Source organism: Amblyomma americanum, chromosome 9, assembly GCF_052857255.1.
Source record: "Amblyomma americanum isolate KBUSLIRL-KWMA chromosome 9, ASM5285725v1, whole genome shotgun sequence".
Lineage (NCBI taxonomy): Eukaryota > Metazoa > Arthropoda > Arachnida > Ixodida > Ixodidae > Amblyomma > Amblyomma americanum.
In genome coordinates this window covers 32500677-32524601 of record NC_135505.1, presented here as the reverse complement: position 1 = coordinate 32524601, position 23925 = coordinate 32500677, and the positions used below count along the sequence as shown (strand labels likewise).

General features: G+C 42.5%; 1 protein-coding gene across 1 annotated transcript; it reads right to left on the bottom strand.

The window, feature by feature from the left end:
* Window positions 1-862: 862 nt before the first annotated feature.
* Window positions 863-13072, bottom strand: LOC144103278 (uncharacterized). The gene is made up of 4 exons (XM_077636040.1): window positions 12842-13072; window positions 12055-12347; window positions 2191-2419; window positions 863-996 (listed from the first exon to the last, which is right to left on the bottom strand). Exons 2-4 carry the CDS (start codon window positions 12265-12267, stop codon window positions 863-865), a joined length of 576 nt encoding a protein of 191 aa, XP_077492166.1. The 5' UTR covers window positions 12268-12347; window positions 12842-13072.
* Between the last annotated feature and the right edge of the window lie 10853 nt (window positions 13073-23925).

The window sequence follows — 23925 nt, the reverse complement described above, 5'->3', positions numbered from 1 at the left end:
GCACATATATCTTGGCAACATTTCTGCCCAGTGTTGACTTTTCTGCAGATGCAATATGCATATGAATACAAACAAGCAACGGTACCACTTTTATTGACCGACTATATAGGCGCCCAGGCCTGCAGTACAGTGGATACAGGGTAAGCTATGCACGATAGTCACAAGAAGACGAAAGCGGCTGTAGTTCAAGAAGGCTAAGTGGATACGGGGTAAGCCACGCACGATAGTCGCGATAAGATGAAAGGCAGCTGTGTCAAGCTGCTTCTTCGCTACGCACGAAAGGCTGGCTTTTGGAGTTTACAAAAGGGTTTATGCTGCCCTCAGGGAACCATGGTGACAGTAATCAATCGATGAAGCGGCGAGCCGTCTGCACGCAGCTGAACTCTAACGGTGAGCGCTCTTACTCCCCCCTCCGTAGTGCCACAAAAGATTATCCAGGCAGCTAGCTTATTGAAGTTCTTATAATCGTAGCAATTGCCTATGCACTTAAGATAATATAGATAGTAAATTCGGACGACAAATTGTTTTTTTTTCGACGAACGAGTACAACCCAGCACACGCGTCTTCTCGTGCTGGTCGCGTTAGTCGGTCTTAAAATATGCTTCTAAGCACATTTATGAGGGTATGGCTGTACCACGTAATGCAGGACTGGGCCCAGCTATTTTTGGGCGTGATAAATGCTCAAGAAGAAGGCGTACAGTCTCATCTTGACGACGCGCACAGATACCGAAGTCGTCGAACCACTCCCGCCTTCCTGACGGGGACACGTGCGCCGCCGTGATTGGCGCGCACGTCGCGCCGCCGTGATTGGCGCGCACGTCGTGCTCAACTGAAGATCTGAGCAAAATGTGCAGTGAATAGCTCAAGCAGCTGTTTCCTGCACAGATAGCTGCTTTGCCTTTTTACTGCGCATTTCGCTCAGCTTTGTTCCCAAAGACTGCAAAATTTTCTCCGAGAATTCCCACCCCTTCTTCGCGGCCGTGGTCTTGGTGTAGGCTGAAATAGATAAAAACCACAGTTAATTAACACATGACAAATTATAAGTGCTTGTCATTTTCAGTGTATCTTCCTTTATATCTACTTCAGCCAAATTATTCCATGCAGACATGAATCAATTTAACTGATTCTGTACAACTAAATGACTTGAACGTGCGCTTTGAAAGTAACTGCTGCAAAATAAATTAGTGTATATTTCAGCTGTTTGTGAGCACTTATTTTTCTTCAAATGAGCAAAGAGCAACAGAACACAATAATAATATCAGATATAGAGGCAGGGTGGTTTGATTTAAAAACATGCACATCTTCCATGGAAATGAAGTCTGTATGTGTGGGCTCAACAAAAAATTGCTCAATGATTGGAAGTGATTTTTATTCTCCTGAAGTGCCAACGAGCAACACAAGTAGTGACGTGACAGCCACAGTTTCAGTTTTCAAACTTATGGTAACACATGTGCATGAAGTTTATCGTCCCAAAGCAACTTTGGGAGATTTTGCACCACCAATCCAAAGACCTTCACTACAGCACCTCTGATATGGAATATCGACCACAGTGGAGTTTTTAAAGTGCACTACCATCGCGCAGTACTTTTCCCAAAATTTAAGCCCTAATATAACCTTATTATACTTCTGAAAAGTTCCTAATATGACAAGTTTCCAATTAACACATTCTAGTGCTGGATGCAGGCCACTTATCACCACAAACTTCATAATATCATCTGCCTGTCTAACTTCCTGCTACCCAAGCTGAGCTTGGCTTCATTCCCTTCAAATCCATTCCTTTACCTTAAATGACCATGCATTGATTGTTTTGACTTGGCATTATACACCCTGCTCATTCTGTAAAATTTGAAAAAATATTGATGGGGCAAACCAGTGCCAATCAATACAGATTTGCGTGTATGCTGGGCAGGATTTGGGGAAACAGCCAGCTGGTTTGTCACAAAATGACAAACAATGCATCACAGGAACAATTACAGCATATCATATATCTTAGCACTCATAATCCACCTTGCTCATACAGCCAGTGCAATCAGTTAATTTGTCTCATCAGTAAACAGCAATAAATGACAAAAAAACTGTGTAGTGCACCTCCAACAATGAGCAAGGGCACCCAAAGACTAAGGCAGAAACAAGAGAGCAGCTAATTCAGCAGAGACGAAACAGTCACAGATTCAAAATGCAGGAACTCACACAAAATGGCTCTGACCGCAGCTGGCTCCAACGGCGGCCGTTGCTCATTAGGCCTGTGCGTCCCCTTGGCACGATTGCCTTTCCCTGAGCAAGTCAGCAGAGCTTGCTCCATAAACACAGCTGTCAGCAGGCCACGGGCAGTCGCTGTCAGAGTCTTCGACAGTTGTTCAATGTTTCTGACGGACAATGTCGCCACAAAAACACCACATCCAGGCTCCAACTCCATTACCTGCAAAAACAAAGCACACACCAAATAAAGTTAAGTTTCATGTTCAAATCTAACCTACCAGTGCCATTAAAATTCCTTAAGAGGACATTGAGGAAAAGATAGCTTGTAACAACAGGCTACTGCATTCTAATAAAAAGGAGACCACTTCTACAGCAAACTGAGTTATAATAAGTTAAAAAGAACAAAAGCTACTGGGGGCCCTTAAGTCTCCTTACATTCTGAGAATGCGTAACCAATAAGTGCTACTGTTTTATTTTCTGTTGCTTTTTTTAACCAAGTTTTGCATGGTTTTTGCGAGGTTCAGCATTTTATTTTGGATTCTACTCATCGAGAGTTTTTCAATGTTATATGATATGACACTGTAGCCTACAGTTCAATTGTTATTCACAATTAACTAATGGTTAACCAAGACCTGTAATTAGGCATGTTCAATTAAATTCGACATAAGCTATCCAATCATATATGATTTGAAGATGTAGCTTAATGTTAAATTTTTAATCACAGATAACTAATTAATGTTAATTAAGACCTAGAGTTAGTTCAGTGCAGTTACACTTGACAGAAGCTATCCAATGATATAACACTTATGCCTCACATAAGCTACACAGCCACTATTCTGTACATATATGCCGTGCACACATGAGCCATGTTTTGCATTAAAATATAGGTGTTGCCATGAGTGCCCAATTTCTCATAAAAACGAGTGTCGACATAAATTTTCAAGCCTGGATCTAAGCACCTAGGCTGTCGCAACTAGTTGTTTTCGGTGCAGATGCATGTCAGAATCCAGTGACAGGAATATTTTGAATTGATTTTCCTCACGCATAATAATAATTGGTTTTTGGAAAAGAAATGGCGCAGTATCTGTCTCGTATATCTTCGGACACCTGAACCGCACCATAAGGGAAGGGATAAAGGAGGCAGTGAAAGAAGAAAGGAAGAAAGAGGTGCCGTAGTGCGGAATAATTTCGACCACCTGGGGATGTTTAACGTGCACTGACATTGCATAGCACACGGGTGCCTTAGCGTTTTTCCTCCATAAAAACGCAGCCGCCACGGTCGGGTTCAAAACCGGGAACTCCAGATCAGTACCCGAGCTCCCTAACCACTGAGCCGCCGCGGCGGCGCTATTACCTCATGCATAAATGTGTTTTATTGTGGCTAGACAGAAGTCATTACAAAAACAATTTTTACTCAGTGCAATCACTGGATAGAGTTCCCTTGATTGGTGATGGAGCAAAAGCTCTTTCACCATGGCTGCATGACCCAGAAGTTGGGTGCACCATTCCAAACTACTATTCTGAGCCTCCTATTGTGTATACACATGAAAATCGGCTTCCTTTCACACCTCTTGTGCGAAACTGGAAGCTTGGCAATTTCCTACTATTCTGGCAGTGAAACGTGAAGGAGGGAAGTGCCGTTATTAGGACCACATGTGTCCGCAGTGCTGCACCTTTTCTGCCTCAAAAACGGTAGGGCAGCCAAGGTAGGGCTATTACCTCATGCATAAATGTGTTTTATTGTGGCTAGACAGAAGTCATTACAAAAACAATTTTTACTCAGTGCAATCACTGGATAGAGTTCCCTTGATTGGTGATGGAGCAAAAGCTCTTTCACCATGGCTGCATGACCCAGAAGTTGGGTGCACCATTCCAAACTACTATTCTGAGCCTCCTATTGTGTATACACATGAAAATCGGCTTCCTTTCACACCTCTTGTGCGAAACTGGAAGCTTGGCAATTTCCTACTATTCTGGCAGTGAAACGTGAAGGAGGGAAGTGCCGTTATTAGGACCACATGTGTCCGCAGTGCTGCACCTTTTCTGCCTCAAAAACGGTAGGGCAGCCAAGGTGAAGTGCCTTTGCTATGCAGAGAAGTTGACTTGTGCAAAGGGTCTATATATTTCTTGTGAATCAAAATGATACGGCGCGCATACAGCACATGATACTGATAAAGTTGGCATAACATCTTTTCCATTTATGAGTGAGCGCGTCTCTACCCCTTGGTTTAATAATACTTTAAAACACCTCAATAATAAGAAGAAAAGGATTTTATTGGCTGCCAGAAGAAATAATAACCTTAGCACGTGAAGGAAATATTACGAAGCCGAAAAGGTTTATAACGCCCCAGTTTTTAAATCTAAGCAAACATTTTTTAACACCACACTCCTTGTAATGTTGCGCACAAACCCTTGTCAGTTTTGGAAATGCATTAATCCTAACCCTAGCAACACAACACTTTGCGACGATGATAACACTGCAGTTGCCGAACAGGATGTTGCCGAAGTGCTTAACCAAACCTTTAGTTCTGTATTTACTCGTGAACCAGACGGTGATCTACCTGATTTTCCGCCCTTTGGTTTCCCTGTTATGCCCGATATATCATTCGAACCCCATGGTATTGTCAAAAAATAATTGACTCTTTGAAACTAACCTCATCAGCAGGTATTGATGACATAAATGTTAAGGCACTAAAAAACACAAAACATGTCACAACTGAACTGCTCTCTCATATCTTTCAGCAATCTCTTTCATCAGGCATTGTACCGTATGACTGGAAAGTGGGTAAAGTCATTCCAGTACCAAAAAAAGGGCCTTCATCTTCTCGTCACAATTGCCGTCCGATATCCATTACTAGCGTTCCATCAAAGCTAATGGAACACGTAATCTTCTGTCACATCATGAAATTTCTAGTTTCTCTCAATTTCTTTCACGCAAACCAGCATGGATTCATAAAGAACCTTTCTTGTGATGCACAATTAGCTCTATTTATTAATGACATAAGCGCTTAACATGATCTCAACATTACAGTGGACACCCTCTTTTTAGACTTTGAAAAAGCCTTTGACAAAGTTTCACACAAGCAGCTTTTTTTGAAACTCTCACATCTTAATCTCAATTCCCTTGTTCTTGCCTGGATTCGTAACTTTCTAACCAACCGGGAACAGTTTGTTTTTGCTAATAAATGTTCATCCTCCCGCTCTTCTGTTATTTCTGGGGTACCCCAAGGCACAGTCCTCGGGCCACTTCTTTTTCTCATTTATATAAACGATCTACCAACTGACATACGCTCTAACATACGCTTGTTCGCTGATGATTGCGTTGTTTACCGTCCTATACTCACTAACAATGATCGCCAGCTCCTTCAATTTGACATAGTTTGCATATTATCTTGGTGTGATAAATGGCTAATGTCGCTTAACGTGAAAAAAACTTCTCTCCTTTCCTTCCACAGGTGTCCCTCTGACCCATCTTCAAAGTAATGTATTGCTAACTCAGAAATCACCGCTGTAACAACTTAAAAATACTTAGGTCTACATTTAACGCATTATTTTAGGTGGTCATACCATGTCACACAAATTTCAAAGGAAGCTGATCGCGTCCTCGGGTATTTTCGGAAAACGTTACGTCTAGCACCACCATCATTGAAAACACTAGCCTATCTAACATTTGTATGGCCTAAACTTGAGTACGCATGCGCTATCTGGGACCCTAATCAAAATAACATTTCTAATACGCTAGAAGCAATTCAAAACCACGCCTCCAGGTTCATCTTCTCTGCTTATTCTTATTACGAAAGTGTCACCAAAACTAAAACGCAATGCTCATCTCTCAAGTTTAACTAGCCGACGTCGCATTGCAAGATTATGTCTGTATCACAAGTTCTATTGTCATGTTCCGCACGAGTCTGTTATCATCCCAGCCTACCGCACCTCAAGCCGCACGAACCATGAAAAGACCACCTATCCTCCACCTGCCCGCACATCTGCTCATCTGTCCTCATTTTTTGTACGCACCGCAAAAGACTGGAATGACTTACCCAGCCACGTCGTGCTTCATACGGAGCCATCACTATTGAAGTCATCGATTAAAGCAGCAAATGCAGCAAAATGAAAACAAAAAGTAAATGGAAAATGTAATGTAATACAGCAAGGAATGAAAAAACGTAAGCTTGAACAAAATACAAATCAGATTACGTAAGAAAACAGCCTAGTCAAACACATAGTTTTCCGCGGCATTTTTGAATAAACAGGTGTCAGAAATGTCGGCAACCAAGGTGGGCAGGTGGTTCCAATTGCTCGCCGTCTCGGGTATAAACGAGTTAAAATATGCATTGCTTCGGCAGTATGGAATGCGTACCTTGTGGCGATGATCCGTGCGAGGTGATATGAACGATGGTTCAAATAGAAGATCCCGTTTTAGCTAATGATTGTGGTAGTTAATCTTGTGAAAAGTTAGTATTCGCGCGAGTTTTCTACGAAGGGAAAGGCTAGGAAGGTTCAAAGTATTTTTCATTGTAGTTACACTAGCAGTGCGGGAAAAATTAGACAAAATAAATCGGGCGCTACGATTCTGTACCGACTCTAACTGATTAGTAGGAGTTTCAAGTCCCGGGTCCCGCACAGAGCACGCATATTCTAATTTCGATCTAACTAAGGTTTTATAGAGTAGCAGTTTTAAAGAAGATGGAGCCATGGAAAAATTACGATGCAAGTAGCCAAGCATGCGGTTAGCATTGTTAACAATATAATCAACATGGGCCTGCCATGAAAGGTTAGCAGTTATATGAACCCCTAAATATTTATATGTGGTAACTTGCTCAAGGAGAGAACCTGAAATATTGTAGGGAATAAGATTTTCATTAGCAGACCGGTGTGAAATACGCATGACCTTACACTTGTTAGTATTCAGTCTCATGAGCCAAATATTACACCAACTAGATACCTTATTTAGGTCACTTTGAAGTAAGGATGAGTCTGAAGCAGATTTGATTACTCGATAAATAACGCAATGATCTGCGAAAAGCCTATTTGTGGAGTTAATAGAAATTGGTAGATCGTTAATGTATATTAAAAACAATAGCGGCCCGAGCACGGAACCTTGAGGCACGCCGGAGGTAACAGAGCATGGTGAGGAATCAGCGTTATTTGCAGTGACGAATTGAGTTTTGTTACGCAAAAAACTCTCGATCCATGAAAGAATGTTTGGGTCGATGTTTAGTTTGCCGAGCTTAAAACAAAGTAGTTGGTGATTAACAAGATCGAATGCTTCCTGAAAATCTAAAAATACACAGTCAATGAAAAATCCCTTGTCTAATGCATCAAATAAATCATGGGTGAAGGAAATGAGTTGCGTTTCACAAGAAAATGATTGACGAAAGCCATGCTGATGAGGGAAAAAAACGAATGATTTTCCAGAAATTTAACCAGATTAGGATAAATGACATGTTCAAACAGCTTACACGGGACACTCGTTAATGATATGGGTCTGTAATCAAGAGCACAATGAGCATCACCAGACTTGAATATTGGTACCACCTTACCCACCTTCCAGTCCCCGGGTAGCTTTCCTGAATTCAAAGATTGCGAAAACAGTGCACACAAGTAAATGGAAGAATAAACACTTGTATTCTTTAAAAATTTAGAATTTATGTCGTCGATTCCCGAAGACGAAGAAATTTTGAGATTATTAATTAGACTTTCTATACCAAGACTGTCAAACACAATTGGGTCCATTAATGGATTCTGCACAGGCTGAAAAGAGGGCAGAGAGACAGATGATTGCTGTAAAAAAGTATTCGAGAAGGAGTCGTTTAGCACTTGAGGGCATTCTGATGAAGGAATGGCTGCGCCGCTTCTATCGTTCAGAGCTATTGCTTTATGCTTGGGACCAGAAATGATGTTCCAAAATTTTTTGGCATTATCAATCAACAAAAACGGAAGCGTACTCTGGAAGAAAACCTGCTTGGTGTTTCTTAAGGCTTTTCGATACTCTGATGTTATGGCAAGATACACATCCCAGTGATCAGGGCAACCGGTGGTTTTCGCTCTACGATAAACTCGGTTTTTTTTTACTTAAAAGGCGTTTTAATGCGGCAGTGAACCACGGGGAACATTGCTTGCCTGATATGACGTGTAAAGGTATGTGTTTTTGGACGAGAAAATGAACTTTTTCTTTAAAATAGGCGCCAGTTCGTTTCCACAGTACGGTTATAAAAGTTTGGCATGCACTCTCCTAAGAAGATTTCGAGTTCAGCGTTAATCGACAAAAAATTTGCCTTTGAATAAACTCTGATATATTTGGGATTGGGTCGCACACGTGTGCTAGTATGTTTAAGGTCAAACTGGATGAAGGAGTGGTCACTGAGGCCTGGTAGAAATGCCAATGAATGAACTAGCTCAGGAAGCGTAGTTAGAACAAGATCAAGAATGTTAGCGCTAGTAGTGGTGATACGGGTTGGCTGAGTAATGAGCTGAGAAAAATTGAAGTCAGTGCACATATTTATGAAGCCAATCGTGTCAGGTGACGAATCCAGAGTGGAAGGGAACGCGCCAGACCAAATTATTTTTGGCATGTTGAAATCGCCAAGTAAAAAGATTGGCGAAGAAGGAAACCTAACTAAAATGCGATTGAGCTCATCATGAAGTTCACTACAGAAAGACGATGGAGCACTTGGAGGGCAATAGCATGCGCAGAAGAATACGTCTCGATGATTAATGCGTATAGAGGCGCATACAATTTCTAGTGAAGAAACAAGTGACACGTGTGAAGAATGCAGATGATCAGCGACCGCTATCAGAACACCACCTCCTATTCTGTCTCCACGGTCACATCGATAAGTAATGAAATCCTTTTCGCAGTTTAGTATTTCATCATTAGAAATCTTTGAATTCCGCCAGATTTCGGTGAGGACCAGAATGTCTGCATCGCACGTGTCGATGATAGTACACAGATCATCACGCTTGTTAACAACACTACGAATATTAGAGAACAAAACACATATGTCATTTGGAAGCTCATGACCACGAGCAGGTAGTTACGCGGTAGAAAGAAAGGCAGGCAAGGCACTACTATCAGGGCTGCATGGGGATGCTTGGTTATTGATATGATATTCAGAGATGCTATCTGATGCCGAAATGTAGATGTAACACTTATTCTTTATGAACAATTTGTTCTGACGAATAGCGTACTTCTCTCCACTTGCTTGTCCAAAGTCAAAAAGTTTTTTACGTGCGTTGCGAGCTGACAAGCAGAAATCTTCCGTAACCTTTATCCCAGCATTTTTCATTTTGCTTCGGTCAGTAAACACGGCTTCTCGGATCTTAAAATTCGTAAACTTGACTATGACAGGACGGTATTTGTCATTCGAAAATTTACCCAGCCGATGCGCGCGTGCTATGGCCTCGCTGGGTAGCTCAAGGTCCATTTCAGAAAGAAGCTTTTCACGCACGAGCTTTTCAGATTCATCCCATGTTTCGTTTTGCGTGTCAGAGAGGCCGTGAAAAAGTAGATTATCGCGTCGTGACCTGTCTTCGAGGTCGTCAAGTCGTTTATGAAATGCCTCTGCTTCATTCTGTACAGCCTCAGGCACTTCCTGGGTAATGTCAAAGGCGCTGGAGGCTTGCGAGGCAGCTACATTTTGGTGCAGTAGTCAGAGAGAAACACGGAAAGTTAAATAATCTGAAAAGATATTTCGATAGGCACCCTGAATATATTGAAAAATTACAGGGGCACACTTAAATCTGCTTACTTGCCAAAATGTGAACGCATTGCGTGTTCCATACACTGTTCGGTTAGGAGTTCCACGTGCATTTCTACTGGTCAAATTTGAAAAAAGTCAAATTCCTGGAGTAAAAGGACAAAATTTGGGGCTGGCCCACCAAAAGTTCGTCTTAAATTTGCAAGTTGCCACTGAGGTGGCCACACTTATATTAGGTTAGACATCAATTTCGGTCAAACTCAGATGAAGTCAAATTTTGAAGGTCCCTATAGAGACCAAATTTCGGCGTGGGCGCACATAGGTTTGGATGGCACCATTGAATTGGCCATTATCGAATTAGGTTAGACATCAATTTTGGTCCAATTCTCACGAGGGCAAACTTCGAGTGTCCAGGAAAGGGGCCAAATTTTGGGGATGGCCCATCCAAATTTGGAGATGACTATATTGATGTGGCCATACTCAAATTAGATTGCATACCAAATTCGGTCAATCATCTGGCTATTCAGGCTGACATGCTCTGATAACAGTTCTCACAGACACGCTCTGTCTACAACTTAATTTGCTCCAATAATTAATGAATCATTTAAACATCTCATTAACTTAATTACTCCTACTATTTACATATTTCCTTAATGAACTAGTAAGTTAATTATCCATGCAGTTGGTGATTGACAGTGTGCAGACAGTTCTGATGACACATTTGACGACAGGCTCGTCCACGCAAGCCATGACCAAAGAAATGCTTTCGCATTAAAATTACCCAATGATCCTAAGAAACGGCATGCTCTGTGACTGGCTGTTATAAAAAAAGCCTTTTCATATGTGATGAATGGTGAATGGGTGGCTAATGTGAGCATTTGTTTTTAATGATGTGCAAGGTTGCTACAGTCTTGTGAGTTGCGTCGTCCTGTAGCAAAAAGAACAATGGTAACGGCTGAAGTTAAATGGTGCAAATTTACCAGAATCTTCAGTAGCCACATGTCCTATGGAAGCAGGCTTCTTGTCCTGAGTGTGCTTTATAATTTTACAAGACGCAATACCAACTAGCTCAAATGTCGATTCTGCTTCACTGCCACATGATTATGACACCTTATAAAGAGTGTAAATAATGCACAAGATGAATGGTGCCCCATACTAGACAGTGCATGAACCCTTCTTCCGACAGGCGGAATCTCTAACTATCCTATAAATTATGGCTCACACTCATGGCTTTTGGGGAGCTGTAAAAATGTCTCATTTCCTTTCTATGTTTCTCAGTTGATAGAATACAGCTTAAAAATGCAAGAAAGAAATGTGTTTGACTATTTTAGGATGAGCTCTTCCACACCACATCTTGCCCAAAGAACTACTTTTGTTGCATTCTGGTCACTTCTTACAAAGGGTTGCACTGAGTGTATCTCTACAGACAAAGGGAGGGCATGTGAAGAAAATTGTTCAGGCAGAATTATGCAGTGGGAAGAAAATGCAATGAAAAACAGTTGAGACCTATAGGCTGGCTAGCCCACAGGTTCAAATATGGCTATTTCAAAATATGGCTATCTGACGGGTCGAATGCGGAAAACAGACACTGCTGGTAATGTCACACTTTCATTGAGCTCCTGCCCTGTCTGCATTTAACTGTTTAAAAATGAATCACTGGTTTCACTATAAATACTACTCCATTATACAAGGAACCTTTTCTTCAAATATCGCAATATGTGAGGTTGTCTCTTTTCTTATAGGACAGTGCTGCATTTTTTTGCCTGATGTCAGCCCAATGAAACAAGTGCACTTAACAGTAGTGTTTTTCTCAACTGCAACATTTTCAAAGAGCAAGAAAGGTGAAAGATCTTAATTTACTACCTACTGGCAAGCTGTATGCAAATACTGCATTGCATATTTTTTCAGTAGAGCTGTATTCCACACTTGTTTAAGCCAAGACATTTTTTGCCTAGGTGTTCGTTACAGCCACAAGATACATGAAGCGTGCCAGATGTGAGCAAAAAGGCATCAAAAATGCCTTGAAAATTTACGAATACCAGAGAAATAACCTCCAGACAAGAGCAGAGAGTCCAAAGCCTCGTGGTATAGCTATGTCCAGTACAAGACACTGCAGTGCACCATCAGGCAGAAACATTGCGTACAGAGTACTTACTCCAGGGTCGCTCCATGTGTGCCGCAGCTGTGATGACATGGTCACGTTAGAAGGTGCCGCAGCTGCGCTGACTCCAGGAGCCTGCTGTTCATTGTGTACTAGTCCCACAGCACCTTCTCCAGGATTTTTAGCGGCCTGTGCGTCACTGTTATCATCAGGTGGTAGTGTTGAAGCATCTGTTGATTCTTCTCCAGATGGCCCAGCTTCGTCCATGATGGGTAGTTGCCGAGGGCAATTTCTTTGCTCCAGTTCCTTGACGAGCTTTTCAGCTCTTTTGAGGTAGCCGTCGAGCCCTAGTGCCAGAACGATACCGTGCACTTTAGCAAACATTGATAGCAAGCAGTAGAAAGGAAAAAAAAGTTGGCAGAGGGTTCCCTTATAAATTATTTACCACAGTAATGCAGGAAATAACACAAGGGCAAATGTACGTATACAATTTGCTCAGTACAGTTTACTGCCAGAAAAAAGTGCAAAAATATTCATATACTTTTGTAAAACTTTCTATGCGATAACAGTAAGCATCGAAACCATGGATTGGGCAGGAATTTATACACTACATTGGCAAAGAATGCGACACCATAGCCAACTACAGCTATGTGCCGCGCTAAGACTTAACATGCGGCCCAAGCAGTCAGGTCGCTTTGTTGTTGTTGTTGTGTGTTGGTTTTAAAGGCGCATAAGCAACTGAGGCTATCATGCACCAAACACAAGGTTATAAGTCTTATGGGTGTATTATTGACTGCAATTGTTCTTTCCGAAAATCACTGATCTAACAGAAGAAACTTACTTTGGTATTTCCTCACTTGCCCCTTCAAATGTTCATTTTCTTTCCTTAAATCTTCAATTTCCTTGTGCAGATCCACTTCGTGGGCTTCCTTGATAGAAGCTAGAAGGTTGTCATCTTGCTTCTTTCGGCAGTGTTGTTTCTAATGATATTAAAGAAGAAAACAATTTGAACACATCTTTGCAAACATTCCATAAAAATAGAGCTGCAAAAATTATAAAACGGCTACTGGTCATGAACTCTGAAAGCCTTACAGCCCCAAGAGATTGCAGAAGAGACAATAAGGCATATAGGAAAGCTTTCTTTATAGAGCGATTTTCAACTGTGTTTTTGCGACACTGAACTTGGGTGCATAGAAGAAAACAAAGAAAAATGCTTCACTGGCAGTAACAGCGCAGTCTGCCTCTAGCACCCTGTGGCACAGGCAGGGATTTTTTTGTGTAAGCAATAATAGGCTCATGCCACAGAAAAGTATCTGCTGAAAATGTGTCTGCCTGCAATCCCAAACATGGCCTACCTGGACCCGTAGAACTGGACTTTGTCAGAATTTGACAAAGATTGGTGTCCACCTGCCAAGTATAGCCAACTCAGTGATGACTTCAAAATTGAGGTGGTCCACCCACAAAATCTGGCCCACCAGACACCTGAAATTTGACTTCGTCCGAATAGACCAAAATTATAGGTGCCCAATTTAATCTGAATAAGGCCAACTTAGTGGTGACTCCCAAATACAGGTCGGCCCCCCTCCAAATTTGAAATGCTTTGCATTCTCTGGGCATGAGAGGCTATGTGCACCCTTGGAATTTTTTTCTATTAGTCTTGACCCCCATATACCTTTTGTTACATGGGCACTTTCATTCTTAACTGAGTGCATTCCTGACTTGCATTTGAATAATATTTCACATACAACACCACATGGTCAAGAAGGTAACCTGCTGTGTGTACTGATATGCCTGTCATGTTTATCTTGAAAACATTTTTACTGCCTGCAAGGCGGTGTTCCCTCTGCTTCTGTCTCACCTGCCATGGTAGATGAAGTTGAATGCTATGAAAAGTACCAGTCTATGGCTGCTTTATGGAGCAAGATAATTATTTTTCTGTGCTTTTTCACCACTCAACAAACACAGCACGTACATTTATTGCTAAGTGGCATGCACTGTTTTGAACCAGTAACAAAAGACACCTTAGAGCTGCCGTTGAGAAATGCAAAAAATACTAACGCAAATGAAATTTAAATCACGTCTTAGACCTGCCCAATGACAAATGCAATCACTGTTTCATATCTCAAAGCCTTGCTATGTGCTGTGGTCTACGAAAGCAGGGAGAATGCACAGATCAGAAACAATTTTGTTTTATATATGCAGTACCAGTTACTGCAGAGTAAATAATGGCGAAAAAAAATAATTCCAGGTGTCTATGCATGCACACGCGGGCGCGCTCGCACGCACACACACACGCACGCGCGCGTACACACACACACACAAAGCCGAGAACGTACTGCGCTACCAAGAAATAAGGCGACAACATCATGCCTTTTTCCCGGACTCCATTCGTGCAGTCTTGTTCTGAAGTGAAATCATTTTTTTCCATTTTCCGCACGAGCTTGTGTTCGTCCTCTTAAATGAACAAGAAATATATGGTTGGAAGCAAGTACAAAATGCGCAGCACTTAATAAAGAATTATTTCTTCTTCAATGTCTACAATCCGAGACATGCAGCACACGTAGCAGATTTTCCACATTGATGTAAGCACTACAAAAAAAAATCCTTTCTCGAATGAGAGCATTTGGATGCTGATTCGGGGCAAATGGCAGTTTAATTACCATGGCGTAAAAATTACCGCCGCAATACATCGCTGCACAATCCTTTTCCGCGAGCGCCCTTTGTTAAAATTGGCCTTGTCTAGAATCAGGAACTATACACGCACATGAAGCTGCCAGCACCAGTAATTAACTGACCACACGCCTGCCGGTAATTTAGAATTGCACAAACGTACGTCTTAAAGAACGATATGAATATCAGGGCTTACCTGAAACGCCGATGAGTGTAGCAGCGAACGACCCTTCATTTCGCCACTGTACAACTTCGCATCCCTCGGCAAGGTCTTCGCCAGACTTGCTGGTGCGATTCATTTTGAAGACATCATATGTCTTCTCACCTTCAAAAAACACCAGGCCGTAACGGTCCATTGTAGAAAAATAGGCCGCGCACGGATGAAAGAAAATCCAACATTTAGACGGTTATAATGTTCGGCAAACCTGGACCTCATCGAACGAGCGCAAACACCCAACGGCCTGAAGGGACCGTAGTCTAACCGCCAAACTGCCAGAACATGACGCGCGCTGATGCGTTCTTTTTTTCTCATATAGTTTCGGTTTCAGTCATCTAAGCGGACGCGTTTTGGTCTGTTTTGGTCGCGTGCGGCATGACATATGACTATATGAAATATGACGGGCTTGCGAAAACGGACTGAGCAGCGACCGGTTTTCTGCAGTTTTTGTGCACCGTACATACATGAGTTGAATTCGTCTGTGGCATCACAACTGCCATACGAAGATTGAAACCGAAACCAAACAACCTAAAAAAATTATTTAAGAATTGTTTATTGTTGTTTAGCGCAATCCATGTTACTTTTCGTGTTTAGTAATTTGATGTGCATCCCCTTACATACAGTATTGTGTGTTTTTATCGCTGACACTTTCAAAAATTTTCCCGCCTGAAACGCTGGCTCGTTTGCGGTGAAACTGCACACAGAGCTTGCGTATTATGGTGACGTTTCTATCGTAGGAAGTTTGACAACGGTACTTACTTAGTTGAGCCGTGCATGATGCGAAAACATAATCGTCTACGTAGAGATCGGCAACCAAAACCCGCAAACGACGCTTTTTCGCTGAAGGGCGGCAGTGGCGCCATCTGTTTGAGGTAGCGCAAAGCGTCACTAGGCCGTCGAGGAGAGCGTTGCAAGGAGCGCGGGCCGTTTGAATATGCCGTTCCTGTCGTTTCGTCTGCTTCTACTGAAGCGCTTAAAACATTTTCGACTAATTAAGCGGAAAAATATCAGAACAAATGATTTAACGAGGCTTTACCTTTTAAAGAATATTGTTTGCAATGCTCGCCTCGGCGGCCTTGTAGTGACGCTTTCCACTTCCCAAAACAGATGGCGCCACTACCGGTTCTCAGCGAAAAAGCGTCGTCTGCGGGTTTTGGCTCGCCGATCTCTCGTAGACGCTTACGTTTTCGCATCATGTGCGCCTGAACTAAGTAAGTACCATTGTCAAACTTGCTACGATACAAAAGTTACCGTAATACGCAAGCTCTGTGTGCAGTTTCACCGCAAACGAGCCAGCGGTTGAGGCGGGGAAATTTTTGAAAGTGTCAGCGATAAAAACACACAATACTGTACATACTACACAACAAAAATTTGGTGTCCTTACTCCTTTATAAAGCCTTTGGCAGAGCCTTCTCCAGATGTCTTCTATCCACATCCAAATCCAAAAGGGCTTGGCGGCGTTCGGTTCTTGGTTCTAGTTCGGTTAGCGTGCCTCAATCGATGCGCGCGCATCGAGGCACGCTAAGAACCCTAAGTTCGGTGTGTTCGTTGCGCACAGTTGTCTCTGCGGCCGCCACAGCGATTCATGGTACTGTGTCTACGCCTGTCGGCCTGCTCAACGAACAACACTTGGAGTACGCCAGCGTGAGCAACTCAGCGACGTAAGTATACATATCACAGAAGTGAGCATGCTTATGGAGAGCGACCGCGGCGGCTGCGTTTTTATGGAGGAAAAACGATAAGGCGCCCGTGTGCTGTGCGATGTCAGTGCACGTTAAAGATCCCCAGGTGGTCGAAATTATTCCGGAGCCCTCCACTGCGGCACCTAATTCTTCCCTTCTTCTTTCACTCCCTCTCTTATCCCATCCTTTACGGCGCGGTTCAGGTGTCCAACGATATATGAGACAGATACTGCGCCATTTCCTTTCCCCAAAAAACCAATTATTATTATTATTATTATGGAGAGCTAGCTCTCCATAAGCATGCTCTCCATAAGCAGGATGAACAAACCAAAAAGTGGCATTTTTCAGTTTTAACCGATGCCATAATATTTTTACCAGCGGATGTTTATCAGTGTTTTTCGATTAAAAGCTGAAAATAGCGAGCCTACTGATAATCGCGTAATGATGCTGTGGCATGGGCACATTTCAAGCCATCTTTTGACACCTGAGAAATATTTCACAGACTACCGTGTGCCAAGTTCTGGAGTGCAGTTGGCGGCTAATAGCGAGCTCGATGTGCGTGGCAGCTTCCACATACAGCTGCTCACTTGTGACGAATGGTTTGTTGCATACAGGAAGCTGGGGGGCATCGGAGAAACTGTCAACCTGTGCGAGCATCTTGGATGTGCGCACCAACAGCTTGCCTATCGCCTCAGGGTATGCACGTCTTTCGATGCGTAGTGCTGTCCAAGGAGAGCACTGATTTGCTTGTTCCACAAAAGGAGCATTTGTGGTCAGTAAAAGGCACGGCTTTCAAACACATCGGTTATTACAGCTCCCAGCTTGCTTTGAACCCGCAAGCGACATTAGTTTTTAGAGAGTTGAACTCTTTGGTTTGGGTGCATGTGTTGCAACTTGCTGCATAGAAGCATGCGGTGTTTTCACCACACCCGAGCCCTGAGCTTCGCGGGGGCAAAGGGAAGGGTAACTAAATTTACACGAAACCCAATACACATAACTAGCTTTCAGACCATTCTTGAACACCGTCTTGTTCTACATGGGCTGTGCGTCGCCAGCAGATACCATTTCCACACGCAAAAGTGTTTCCAGACATCTTTCACTGCATCTGCTGGTTCATGCAGCCCACAAAACACGTTTTACTGGGCTGTGAATGTAGAAATTGCTTGTGAAAGTTGTTTAGAAGACTCAGCATGACGAAATATATATGTTACATAGAGCGACATGCAGATTGCGGGCCACATTTTGGCTCTAATCTCAACCTTTGTGGGCCATTCACGCCACCTCGAGTGGAAGGAGATTTCTTGAGGAGGCTTTCTCGGCAGAAATATTGAAATCATGAATCATGATTGACCCAAGAGTGAAGGAGCGGTTGTTTTCTCCTTGTTTGTGAAAATGGTTGTAAAAGTGTTTTCTGTGTTCTGTAATAGCCAGCACATTGGATTCCCAGGTATTAGCCACTGCTATGCCATAGTTAAAAGGCTACCCATTCCCATACTCTCTTTAAAGAGACACCAAGGTCAAATAAGGAGCTGGCTGTATTGCTGACTAATTCTATTGATAAATGATATTTTTCACTGAAAACAGAGCCTTTATAAACTACAGAAAAAAAATTAGACATGTTACTACTACCTGCCATTTTTTTTCAAATGAGGCGCATAAACAGCAGCACTTTTTTCAATTTATGCATATATATTAGTCCACACTGGTTTCCGTTTCATTGAAGTCATTTTATGTTACCTACGAATTGGACACACACACATTACACACAATTTTATTCTTTCTAAACATCAGAGACCAGCATGTGAGCTGTGTGGAGACGAAATGACAGTAATGCACATTTTATGCTCGTGTAATGGACTGGATAAACTGAGGAAAAAAACACTTCCCAGATTTTTTTTGAGAAACATATCTCATTCCATCCCAGCCTAATCTTAGGACAAGATTCACTCGTCAATATCTCATGCGTCATTTCATTCTTGAAAGAAGCAAAGCTTTTAAACCGGATATGATTTTTTCAACAATCCTTTTGATATCTCTCACCTATATACACACTAAACCTTGCGTTTGGCACATGATGCCCTTAGGAGCCTAGGGCCATTAAACCCAGCCCAACTGAACATTGGTTTCCTCTTCAGTTGTTGGTAGCTAATTTCAATAAAAATGCAAGAATATATTTTTGTTGTTAAAAAGAGATGTGAAGAGAGCCATGAAATACCAAGAAATTGATCTCTTCTAACAATTGCAGTTTAGTCAAATTGTCCTCAGTTTGCCTTCAGGCATGGCCCTACCTGCATATTGCAACATTTTGCAGAAAGTCTTTTATGTCCCTTTTTGATTCCTTTCATTACATTACATTTCCTGTGCTTTGCCATTCTTTGCTTTGTTATCCACTTTCTTCATATTGTTACAGTTGGAGGAAAAGGTATCATGTACCATTGAGAGCATGTTTAGTTTGTTACAGTAATAGGAGAATGTATAATGTGCCATTGATAGCATGCTCACTGGGGCGCAACCAGAAGTGAGCTTGACTTGGCTTCAAGTAGGAGTACTTCAAGAAGTACAAGCTCATAATTGAGTTGCTACAAATGTTCGTGTGAAGTACAAACACTTATAATTTGTATTTTAGCTTCCACGGGAAACCTGCCGGCGCTGGCAAGCATCGTTTGCAGCAAGCTCCAGCGAGGCTTCTGGCTTCAGTGAGACTTCTGGTTCCAGCGAGACTCCTGGCTCCAGCGAGACGCCTAGCCACTGCGTTAGTGGCACTTCGTCACCCTCAGCTCTGGACGATGGACAGGGTGATATATCCAGTGCTGCCTCATGCAGTGATAGTGAGGAGGATGATCCAATGAACTGTTCCCCATCTGAGATCGAGTCTGCAGGTTCTGGTAACCCAATCACTTCTGGGAGCCCTGACACTACTAAGCGTGCACTTTTTGAGGGTAGTGCTTTCAGCAATGTTGACGCATGCCTCATTTTAATGGTACTGTTTTTTAAGTTTAAACTAACCAGAGAGTGTTTGGACCAAATTTTGTTCATTTTTTCAGCTCTGTTGCCATCTTCCAACACACTTCCAAACACAACATTTAAATTCTTCAAGTTGTTGTCAGGATTTCAAAGAGGCACAGAAGTGCAGACACATTTTTTTTGCAAAAACTGTCAGGAATATCTCGAAGTGGACATGACAGCCTGCCCCAGCTGTGATGAGGAGTGCCAAGATACGCGTGGCAGTTTTTTTCAGATGAGGTTGACTGACACATTACGGTCTTTTCTTCAAAACGAGAAAATATTTAAGTATTTTATAAAAGGAGTGAGTTCAGCCAGTGATCACCCTCTAGAAGACATTGTGGATGGCGCAATGTACCAAGGCAGTGCTGCCCACTCATCAGAATTTAACTTCACGCTCCTCTGAAATACTGATGGTGTACAGGTATTCAAGAGTTCTGTAAAATCCCTTTAACCAGTCCACTGTGTTATCCCTGAACTTCCGGCTCTCATTCGAAAAAAATTTCAAATCCTGACACTCTTGTGGTTTGGTGTGAAACCATTGATGAACACATTCCTGATACCTTTTTGTTTGGAGTTGCGTCGCCTTGCAACTAACGGGCTTACATGGAGACACCCCGAAACAGGCAAAACTGTAACATCATATGTCTTTGCTCCTGTGTCATCAGTTGATGCTGTGGCAAGAACGATGCTGCAAGGAATTCGGCAATTTAATGGGTTGTATGGTTGCTCATTCTGCGAGCACCCAGGAAAATCTCAACTGCTGCCAAGCAAAGGTCACGTACACGTTTACATCCCTGGGAAAACGTACACTCTAAGGAATGGTCATAGAATGAGGCGGAAAGCTGAACAAGCTGTCAGCAAAGGCCATCCGGTAAAAGGTGTTAAAAGGCCCTACTATTACAAACCTCATCCCAGGTTTCGACTGCAGCACTGGCTTCGTAGTTGATTATATGCACTGTGTCCTCCTTGAGGTGGTGAGAACATTTCTCTGTCTTTGGTGTGACACTAAACATCATGGTCAGCCATTGTACATTGGGCGCCGGGTAGATCTGGTGGACAGCAAACTTCTAGCAATTAAGCCACCAGATTACATAACTAGAACTCCGCGTTCCCTCAAGCACAGTTGTTACTGGAAGGCTAATGAACTGCGTGCATGGCTTCTGTTTTATTGTTTTCCTGTTCTGTCTGGCATCGCACCAGATGCTTACCTGGAGCATTTTAATCTCCTTCTTGGTGGAATCTATATGTTGCTGTCAGAGTCAGTTTCTTTCGAGCAGGTTGATGTGGCAGAAAAATTGTTATTCAAATTTGTTGATGGTGTTCATGCCTTATATGAAGCACGCCACTGCTCCTTTAATGTACATCAGCTTTTGCATCTTGCTGAATCGGTGAGAAACTGGGGGCCACTCTGGTGCACATCAGCATTTCTTTTTGAGAACAAGAATGGGCAATTGCTGCGCCTTATTAAAGGAACTCAGAGCATTGAAAAACAGCTTTCACAATTAGTTGGATTGAGCAATGCGCTGAGCACTCTCCAGAAAGAGGTAAAGGAGATGTCTGATGTCGGTTTTGTATTACGCAAGATTGAAAGTGTTCACTTCACGAAGTTGTCGTCTAATGCTGTTATTTACCATGGTGCATCATGCCGACCAACTGCAGTAGCCAGAAGGGCTTTGATTTCTTTCTTTTCTTCAATGGACAATGTCAGTGTCTATAGAAAAGTTACAATTGGTGCACAGACATTTTCTTCTGTGCTCTATGCAAAGCAGCCGAAGCGAAACAATTTCACCGTTTTGTATGTAGTTGGTGAGGAGAGAACCTTTGCATCAATTCAGGGCTTTGCTAAGTATGCTGGAGAACTCTATATAGTTGTAAACAGGCTGCTTGAGCACGCCGAGCAGTACATACACGGAGGGACAGGATTCATACTGCCTCATGTTGTTTCCACATATCCAAGTAGCCAGATTGATGTGATTCCAGTTCCGCCAAAGCTGACCAAATGTGTAAAGGTGCTAGATTTTGTGTGTATCTCTCCAAATTCTTACGAGGCAAATTTATAACTTACAAAGGCAGAAAAATGCATTGAACGGCGTGTTTATTCGCATAGAAACACCAAAATGGGGGGGGGGGGGTTGTACGTGCAGTCCGTGGGAGTCGCTCCACAAGTTCTTTGTTCATGTGTTCTGAGCTACAGGTGCTGTAACATTTGCGGCTAATCTCTTTCAGTGACGTTAATGCAAGAACACTTTTCTGCAGTCCCTGCTGGTAGTAGTACGAGGGCGCTTCATTAAAATCCGTCTTCTAGTTCATAATGCGCCTTTAACTTGTTCAATTTAAAAGGTGTCACGTTCGAAAGAAAGCGTGGAATGTCTTGTTTTCCAAAAGAACAGATCATTTTTGACATTATCCCCACCAACAATGATGCACTTGTGTCGATAAACGAGCGTTTGTGTGCTGTCAGGGAATGAGCCTGCTGCTGACTACACCAACTACGCATTGCTTTAGCGAACTTATTCTTAGACACAAAGTGCATGCCCTTCAGCTGTTCCTTGAGCTTTGGCAGCAATAAGTCACAAGGCACTACATCTGGACTATCTGGAATTTCAGATGGATATTTATCACCTGGTAGCTGACATGACAGCGCTTGGCCGTGCTTGGCCACACGTTTGAAGACAACTGCCACATTAAAGAAGGTGCAGCTGTCGGATGTTATGCCTCCCAGCGTATATTTCAGACATAGTGCCATATGTGGCTCAACGCTAGTCCAAAGCTGTGTAGTAACAATTGAAAGGCATGCCCTTTTGGTCTGACAGTAAGCTCACCAATTCAGTGCATAAATCTCCAGTGGCCAGCCCCATTCTTCTCTGATGGTGTACAAACACCAGTGTATCGATAATGCAAGTTCTTTGTTGCTATGGTAACATAAAAAAATGAACTTTTTTTATTGAAGGAAAATGTTTCAAGCTTTCTTGGGATTACGGCATCTTTGTATTTGAACAGACCAGATGTTACAGATGTTACAGACCAAGAGACCAAACTTTGTGAACGGCCCTTGTATATGTGTGATTATATATATGTGGCTTGTTTTCCTTGAATTTTTTTGTACAATTTGTTTTATCTCCTGCACAAAGTGCAGTTGTTTTTCAGCTGCTTAACACAGATTTCATGATACATTTCTCAAGTACAGCCTGATTTATGCTGTGTTGGCACCTGTATGAGCTTCATGATGCCTGTGTATTGATTTGTTGTAAGGGATATTTGATCTGCTGCTTTGCGGTTTTGCACACTTTCAAAATAAACATTGCGAAAATCCTTTTCGGTTTAACCTTTGCTTTCTGGAAACACGTGTACGTCACACACATCTGAATATTAGTGTTCATTGCTTTTCAACATGCATGGAAAGTTTCCCTTAGCTTTTTTTTTCTGTGGGCAGGTTTTGGTGTGGACTGTTAGCACATAAAAGCTCCTTGGGCTCTGACTGGGTTTTGAACTACATTTGCTCTATTGCACATCGTTGTTATCACAGTCAAGAGAAATATTTTCTTGAAAGTTCTCTCGTTGCTTAAAAATTTGCGTTCGAGTGCAGATGGCTGCTGCTGTGAACAAATTGTCATATTTGCATGCTTTATACATAGTGTTCAATATTTATCCGTCCAGGTTGCAAAAACCCCTTTGTAAACTACTGGACTCTGGGCTCAAATGCGACCACAAGGTACCTTGGGATAGTCTGTTTTTCGGTATGTACGTGAACTTGCCTGCAGTTTCTACAATCGGCGAAAGATGGCAATCAGCTGCGGCAGCACTTTTCATCGTGGCGAGCAGAGCAGCTGGTTCGCCAAGCTGCATCATCTGGCCAACTGCGAGGCCCCTCTGTGCCCTAGCTATGCGGGACACTGCAGCGCAGTTAGCCAGATGGCACAACCTGTAAAATTGGCTGCTTCTCTTGTTGACAACTTTTGACGAAAAGTTGTGCCACAGCCGACTGCAGCTTTCAGCCGATTCTGGAAAATGCAGGTGTTAAATTAATATCAGAAAATGTAGACCAAGTCAATTTGCCCGCAGTTAGCGTTTGGGTCCAAACTGTCCAGTATTTTGAGCAGGGGAATTTTTTACAGCCTGGACAGATAAACATGGAACACCTGGTATAATGATGTGCATGTGAAACCCAAAGTATAATTATGTCAGCATACATACATGCTTACAAGAATTATTTTCAAATATTGAGGGTCCTAGCTTCCCTAAATTCGACACAAATATATATGTCAAAACTAAGCATGTAAGCTAGGCCATGCTGAATGTGTCAAAAAATTGAAGCTGGGCCACATGATGCCAATATTGGATATGTTGCGT

Excerpts from the sequence above, each read along its gene's own strand:
- LOC144103278 (XM_077636040.1), bottom strand. The coding sequence starts at position 12,267 with ATGGACGAAGCTGGGCCATCTGGAGAAGAATCAACAGATGCTTCAACA. Across the intron at positions 2,420-12,054 it reads ACACATGGAGCGACCCTGGA|GTAATGGAGTTGGAGCCTGG; the intron begins GTAAGTACTCTG and ends TTGTTTTTGCAG. Across the intron at positions 997-2,190 it reads TGCGGTCAGAGCCATTTTGT|CCTACACCAAGACCACGGCC; the intron begins GTGAGTTCCTGC and ends TATCTATTTCAG.